Source organism: Monosiga brevicollis, genomic scaffold, assembly GCF_000002865.3.
Source record: "Monosiga brevicollis MX1 MONBRscaffold_3 genomic scaffold, whole genome shotgun sequence".
NCBI lineage: Eukaryota > Choanoflagellata > Craspedida > Salpingoecidae > Monosiga > Monosiga brevicollis.
In genome coordinates this window covers 1089-8837 of record NW_001865040.1, presented here as the reverse complement: position 1 = coordinate 8837, position 7749 = coordinate 1089, and the positions used below count along the sequence as shown (strand labels likewise).

Here is a 7749-nt window from a genome sequence, read left to right as displayed (position 1 = left end):
AATTTGGATGGGCTTGGACATGTCAGCAGCGTCGACGGCCACTTGCGCATTGGTGTACGTCGTTCTCTGAGGGCGTGTGTCATTTGAATGTCGCATTGACGAGCGTGTTGGGTTGGTGATGATGATGATGACGATGATGACGATGATGGTCAGCGCCTGATGGATTCTTGCCTTAACTTGAACAGCTCAATACGAACCTGACAAACGTGGACGGACTTGGAAGTATCACTAGCGTCGGCGACTCCTTTTTCATTAACGTACGTCGTAGTCTAAGGGCGGGTCATTTTGAATAATATGACGGATCTATATGACATGAGCCAACAGAACATGAGGGTGGTCTGCGTCTGATGGCTTGCTTTGCTGGCTCACACAGTCCAATGATGCCCTGATCAATGTGGCTGGGGTTGGAAATATCACAAGCGTAGGAGGCGACGTGGACATAAGAGTAGGTTCTTGTGTCCTTTCGACGAACATGACTCGTGTGTGTAAAATATGAGAAAAATGTGCTTGTGCGCGCCTGATGTCTTGTTTTGCTCGCTCAAACAGTACAATGAAGCCCTGGTCAATGTGGATGGCCTGGGAAGCATCACCAGCGTCGGCGGCTACTTATCTATCTTTGTACGTTGTTATGTGAGGGTGTGCCAGTTGGGATGAAGCGTGTGCGTAGCGAAGGTGGGCCGATTGGAATGATGCAAACATCTGATGGCTTGTTCTGATGCCTGCGACAGTCCAACCCCGTCCTAGACAACGTGGATGGTCTTCGAAGCATCACCGACGTGGGTGGCTATTTGTCCATCAGAGTAGGTTGTTGTATGCGAGCATGTTGCTTTGAATGTTGCGCGCGTGTGTGGATGCGGAAAACAGGGTATCAGGAAAGTGTCTTTGGAGCTTCTGATGGTTTGTTTGTTGGCTTGGACAGGCTAATGCCGCCCTGACCAACGTGGATGGACTTGGAAGCATCACAATCGTCAGGGGCTACTTGGGCATCTACGTACGTTGCTAAGCAAAGGCGTACTACTCTGAATATGGCGCGAATGCCAACGTGGCGAGGCAGAAGATGAGGATGGTGTGTCTGCAAGCCTCTCATGTCTTGTTTTGCTGGCTCGTGCAGGGCAATGACGCTTTAACCAATGTGGACGGTCTTGGCAATATCACCAGCGTCGAGGGAACCTTGCACATTTGCTCAAATTCTCAACTTGACACATCAACAGTCCCAGAATCGGTTCGATCGCTGGGTACTTGCCAAGTCATCACCAGCGAGAACTGCATGACTTGTTAAGGCCCCAGGCTGCTTGAGCTTTGGGTGATGTCTTGAGTGTTGTCTCGGCAGCAAATTGGCCCTTTGCTGTCTGACTTGATCGCCTGTTGTGTTTGAGTTCTATGAGCTGACATGCGAAGTGTTGATCATCCTGGAAGAAATTCAGCAGAAATAAATTTTATCCCAAGGTGTAATTCTTAATTCTTGCTGCTGGTAGCGATGCCATCCCCCAAACCGTTGAGCGTTTGCCAGCCGTGGCGACACCAAAAACGCTGGGATGAACAATGAAGAGCCCGTCGAACCTTCGGGGTCCCCATGGCTGACCCTGCTCGAAATGACGACAAGGTGCGCTTTGTCAACGTGTTCGTGGTTTGTTGCTCCCTGCTCAAAGGAACTGGTGCATTTTCCTTCTTCTTTTTTTTTCTTGAGCCAGCGCAAGAAGCTGTCACGAACCGCGAGCTCAATATCTAACCAGGGCAGTCGTGCACCGTCTCAAAACCAACAGAAAGCCCTCTTTCCTTTCTCCTCTTTCGCCTTATTATTCCAACAACAAGAACCACGAAAAAGTTGTCAGACATTTTACAAAATGTAAGACAAACGCAAAAGTTGTCAGACATTTTACTGTTTGTTTGTTCTCGACCACACATGCGTTCCAAACCATCGGCCTGTGTTCGAGTCGAGCAAGGGCGCTGGACACCACTGGTCGCATTGACTCATGATGCTGGTCGGCCGGGACGACGATGGCAAGACGATGCAACAGTAAGCATTGCTCGTTCAATTTGGCCTGGTTTTTCGTCCACCAAGCTTAAAAGTACGACCTTGATTGTTTGCTCACCCGGATACGCGGCACGGTCAGGGTGCCAAGGCTCTTTGATCGCTTGCCACAGCCTCCAGAATGTGCCCAAGACGTGCCAAGAGCACGATGGGGCATGGCGAATGCGATTTGGTACCAGGCAGGTTTGTTGAGGCTGCCACGCTCCATGTCGATCGCTGTTTCGGGCTTCTCAATTGCTTGAGACGTCTGACCTAAAGCGGCCGCGCCCCCGATTCTGACACACCCAGGCCGACCGAGGCGGATTCAAACGTGTCGGGAATAACGTATGGACTAGGATGAGCAGATTGTGATTCGGACAGCCGGTGAGTGAAGCCTTGTGAGAACGTCGCTTATCGTTGATTTTCGTTTGGGAGTATTTTGCTAACATTTGTTGATGGCGGTACCAAGGCCATATCTACGCATCTCATCTACTCGGGGCAGCCCCGTCCGTCGTCTCTTGTTTGTTCACGGCTTCAGAAAGTGCTAATTTGACCGATGAGATGACAGCTGCACGCTTGGAATCAGGTTTGTGCTGCTTCTTGACCCGCCTTGCCTGCTAAATTAGGCCGCCCGAGCTATGATACGCTGATCGTTCGCGCGCCTTGATAACAGGGGAGGCAAAGGTCAGCCGGGCGCGAACGACGACGTTTTGTATGACTGCGCAGACATGCGGAATGCCTAATCTGTGGTAATTGTCCGGTTTAAGGCCGCATTTAGGTGGGTCCGGCCGTTTAATCGCTGGTGCCGGCTTGTCTGTATCTTCACGGGGGTTGACCTCATGCCTGTGCTCATAGTCAACCTGCAGCTGCTCGGAATATTCGGTGGTTTTGTTGACGAAGCAACGCTGCTGACGAGGATGTTTGATGTGTATCCGAGGTCACTTGGTCGCCGTTGGGGCCCGGTACGTACACGTGCCGTGCAAAGCTTGGGCTAGGGTCGAGCGCGCTTGACTGATGTGGCACGTCGATATGAATGGTCTCAGGCCCACGACATGCACGCATATTGCTATGAGTACATCTACGCGACATTTTTCATGGGAATATAGACTCTTGATGCCATTTGAAGGTAGGCCCTGCCGTTTGAGAAGTGTGTTTGCGTTATGTATCCAGCCTACCCGTGGTCCCTTGGCGATTGTGGCACTTGGTTATGACTGATTGCAAGCTCCCCCAGCAGCATAGCTTGTGGCAAAGTCACCTGGACGCTGCTTTATGTCGGGCGTGATGACCTCAGATGTCAGTTGAAGGTAAAAGCTGCTGTTTGAGCCCGCAAGACTGGGGGTGCATAGCTGACGAGGCACTTTGATCACAAAAATCGTTTAGACGCACACATTGGGACATGGACACATCAGCGGCTGCCTCGTGCGTGATATCATGGACATCACATGTTATTTAGAGGCAGGCACTGCCGTTTGAACCCGTTTACTGTGGGACGTGCGCGCCTGGTCGGCCGAGGTTTTGAGCGCTGTGTCTCTTTGGCATCTCATGAGACCAAAACGCTTCAGGTCAGGAGCAGCGAGTGGTAATCAATATCCTTGGCTACAAGGAGGCTCATTCCGGGCTCATGCTGCCTTCGTCTGACTGGCGCGTCTTTGCTGTTGTTCGTATGGTTGGCCGCGCCCGCCTCCGAGGCGCCCGCCTCACGCCTGCCCTTCTTGTTCTAAAACCGATTTTATTTGTATCCATTATTAAAGTTAATGCATCCTCTATGAATTCGAGTAAGGTCATTTGATTCAATTCCCTTCACTTTTCGTAGAAGAAATGAAAGAAAGTGTAGATATGACTTTTGAAGAAGCAGCACAAGCCGTGGAAACTGAGAGATTTTGTTGAATGTGTGTGTGTGTGTGTGTGTGTGTTGCGTGTGTGTGTGTGTGTGTGTGTGTGTGTGTGTGTGTGTGTGTGTGTGTGTGTGAGTGTGTGTGTGTGTGTGTGTGAGTGTGTGTGTGTGTGTGTGTGTGTGTGTGTGTGTGTGTGTGTGTGTGTGTGTGTGTGTGACGGAATTATTTTTTTTTTATCGTGGAGGTTGCGGCGCTCAAGCCATCTTGGCTTGGGTCGTCGTGGGAGCAACCGTTCGGATACTTGCAGTGCAAGTTGCACCAAGGATACTGGGTGGTTGGCGCCCGTCCCACTGCTTGGATTGGTAATCGCCCATTACGACGGCCGACGCAAGGCAGCATCATTGTTTGCCAAAAGCCATCAAAGTATGTTTTGTTGGCGACACACCCATCAGTCCCTTCCCATTCTTCTGGAGCACCACCACGCTTACTTCCTCGCTCAGGGGTATGCCATCCATTTGGCCAGCCCCGAACGTTTGCAGGCCTTGTACTTCAGTCGACTTGAACATTCTCATCACGCCACAACATGGATGTTTCATCTTCATCCAACTCTCAAAGCCAACCCGTTGCATGCCAAAAATGTTCGCTCACGTTCAAAACTCAGAAGGAGAGGGAGAAACATCAGCGCAAGGTGAGCCTTACGTCGTGCGCGGGTTCTTTCATGTGGTCTATGGCATCCTCACTTTGCTTTGAAACCAACTTGCAGCATCATCAGCAAGCATCGAGTATCAGGATCGGATCTTTGACCTTCCATTTGGAACGGGGCCTCGATGGCAAATTTCACTGTCCCATGGTTGACTGCAGGCATCGATACGCCAATCCTGAGAGCACGAGACGGCATATCAAAAACGATCACGAGGATGCGACAGGGACCGCTCTTGTTGAGTTGCGCCCGCACCGCCTTGTGGACACTGACGATGCCCTTAAAGCGTCTCAAAGGCGGTTTCCTCATCGTCAAGTGTCGCTGAGCGTTAATGCCAATGTATCACATGCTCAATCCTACCTGGAGTCGCTTGGTCTGCTTTTGGATGAGTACGAATGGGTATTAATCTGCGGCAAGTGTGGGTTGGCTTTGAACAATCGCCCAGCCATGCACCTGAAGAGCCACCTAGTAAACGTGCAAGACGCAGATATCTCGCGAGCAATGGACCTCATCAAGGAAGCAATGCCGCGAAGCAAGCCCATTCTAGACATGAATGGCTGTCGACCTGCGTATCCAGGCATTCCAGCATATCGTGGATACAGATGTCCATGCTGTACTTGCTGCTTTTCCACACCCGAAAGCCTGCTACGACATCAAAAGCAATGTCATGTGGGTGATCCCGCCACTTCGGAGACGCCACGAAGCGTCTTTATGCAGCGGCTCAGGCAAGCAGGACGGGGCTCGAGCTATATGGAGGTCCAGCGACCCAAGCGACCCAAGAGACACGATGTGGACGTGCAATCTTTTTTGGTCTTGCTTGAGAAGCAAAAACAAAAGCATCGTGCCGCCAATGCGATTCCACAGAACTTATCATCGCATGAGCAGCCGGGCCATGGGATGCTTGACTTGAATCAGCAATGCCAAGGTCAACCTCCGGCCAAACGACCAATGTTCATGGAGGCGGACGATACATCGCGTGCAGCCATGGCAACGACCTCTGATGAGCCGCCAAAAGACAGCGTCAGCCACACCGCTGGTGAAGCGGGGAGCAATGTGACCAACCCAATGGAAGAGCAAGAAGGCTGGCAACTCGCCTCATTGCCTCATCAGTCAGCATTGGAGCACACAGAACAAACCGAACTCCACGCTGGACCGACATCGTTTGATGAGGCAACGGATATTCTCAATGGCAGCGTGAACGGTCGAGTCAGCTATACTGCCGGGGCGCGTACAGAGGATAAACACCCAAATGGGCCGTCATCAGCCAAACAGGTATTAGGGGGCGCAGCCGACGAAGCAACGATTGCAGCTGCGTTTGCAGGCGACAGCTCTAGAGTAAATGGAACCAAACCAATGGCTGTCATGGTAGAAACACCGCGTCGGTGGGCCTGCACGACAGTGGTCATTCACAGCCCAAGTGCTGATCATGACGATCGATTGGAAGCGGAGCCGGCTGCACCTGATGGGCCAGAGCTGAGTACGCCTGATGCAGTAGAGACGGCTACACCTGATACGCCAGAGCTAGATGCGCCTGATACGCCAGAGCTAGATGCGCCTGAGGCGCCAGAGCTACCTGAGCTACCCGAGCCTGCTGTACTGGAGCCGGCTACATCGGCTGCGCCAGAGCTGCCTACACTTGATGCGCCTGCTGCGCCGGAACTTGTTACACCTGATGCACCAGAGCTGCCAAGACCCGAGGCAATGGAGCGGGCTACACCTGCTGCGCTGGAGCAGGCTGCACCTGAGCAGGCTGCACCTGAGGCGATGGAGCAGGCTACATCTGAGGCGATGCAGCAGGCTACATCTGATGCGCTGGAGCAGGCTACATCTGAGGCGATGCAGCAGGCTACATCTGAGCCAATGGAGCAGGCTACATCTGATGCGCTGGAGCAGGCTACGTCTGATGCGCCTGCTGCGCTGGAGCAGGCTGCACCTGAGGCGATGGAGCAGGCTACATCTGAGGCGATGGAGCAGGCTACATCTGAGGCGATGGAGCAGGCTACATCTGAGGCGATGGAGCAGGCTACACCTGATGCGCCTGCTGCGCTGGAGCAGGCTGCACCTGCTGCGCTGCAGCAGGCTGCACCTGAGGCGATGGAGCAGGCTGCACCTGCTGCGCTGGAGCAGGCTACATCTGAGCCGATGGAGCAGGATACATCTAAGCCGATGGAGCAGGCTACATCTGAGGCGATGGAGCAGGCTACATCTGAGGCGATGGAGCAGGCTACATCTGAGGCGCTGGAGCAGGCTACATCTGAGGCGATGCAGCAGGCTACATCAGATGCGCCTGCTGCGCTGGAGCAGGCTGCACCTGAGGCGATGGAGCAGGCTACATCTGAGCCGATGGAGCAGGCTACATCTGAGGCGATGGAGCAGGCTGCACCTGCTGCGCTGGAGCAGGCTATTACTGAGGCGATGGAGCAGGCTACATCTGAGGCGATGGAGCAGGATACATCTGAGCCGATGGAACAGGCTGCGCCTGAGGCGATGGAGCAGGCTACACCTGAGGCGATGCAGCAGGCTTCATCTGATGCGCCTGCTGCGCTGGAGCAGGCTAAATCTGAGGCGATGGAGCAGGTTACATCTGAGCCGATGGAGCAGGCTGCACCTGCTGCGCTGGAGCAGGCTACACCTGAGGCGATGCAGCAGGCTGCACCTAAGGCGATGAAGCAGGCTGCACCTAAGGCGATGGAGCAGGCTACATCTGAGCCGATGGAGCAGGATACATCTGAGCCGATGGAACAGGCTGCTCCTGAGGCGATGGAGCAGGCTACATCTGAGGCGATGGAGCAGGCTGCACCTGCTGCGCTGGAGCAGGCTACACCTGAGGCGATGGAGCAGGCTACATCTGAGGCGATGGAGCAGGCTACACCTGAGGCGATGGAGCAGGCTACATCTGAGGCGATGGAGCAGGCTACATCTGAGGCGATGGAGCAGGCTGCACCTGCTGCGCTGGAGCAGGCTACACCTGAGCCGATGGAGCAGGCTACATCTGAGGCGATGGAGCAGGCTACATCTGAGGCGATGGAGCAGGCTACGTATGAGGCGATGGAGCAGGCTACATCTGAGGCGATGGAGCAGGCTACGTCTGATGTGCTGGAGCAGGCTGCACCTGCTGCGCTGGAGCAGGCTACACCTGAGGCGATGCAGCAGGCTACATCTGATGCGCCTGCTGCGCTGGAGCAGGCTACATCTGAGCCGAG

The 7749-nt window shown here is 53.8% G+C and overlaps 2 protein-coding genes across 2 annotated transcripts in view; both read left to right on the top strand.

Moving 5' to 3' along the window:
- Positions 1 to 1279, top strand: part of MONBRDRAFT_22646 (uncharacterized protein) — a gene marked incomplete at both ends in the record, with an annotated part of 1910 nt that extends 631 nt beyond the window's left edge. The window contains 6 exons of the mRNA XM_001743187.1: positions 186 to 257; positions 374 to 445; positions 547 to 618; positions 729 to 800; positions 920 to 991; positions 1112 to 1279. Coding sequence (XP_001743239.1) covers positions 186 to 257; positions 374 to 445; positions 547 to 618; positions 729 to 800; positions 920 to 991; positions 1112 to 1279 — 528 coding nt within the window. The remainder of the gene's footprint in view (positions 1 to 185; positions 258 to 373; positions 446 to 546; positions 619 to 728; positions 801 to 919; positions 992 to 1111) is intronic.
- Positions 1280 to 7234: 5955 nt separating this feature from the next.
- On the top strand, positions 7235 to 7639 carry MONBRDRAFT_14280 (uncharacterized protein; the record flags this gene model as incomplete). Its single annotated transcript, XM_001743186.1, has 1 exon — positions 7235 to 7639. A coding segment is annotated over one exon (405 nt), but the record flags the coding sequence as incomplete, so codon positions are not given.
- Positions 7640 to 7749: the final 110 nt, after the last annotated feature.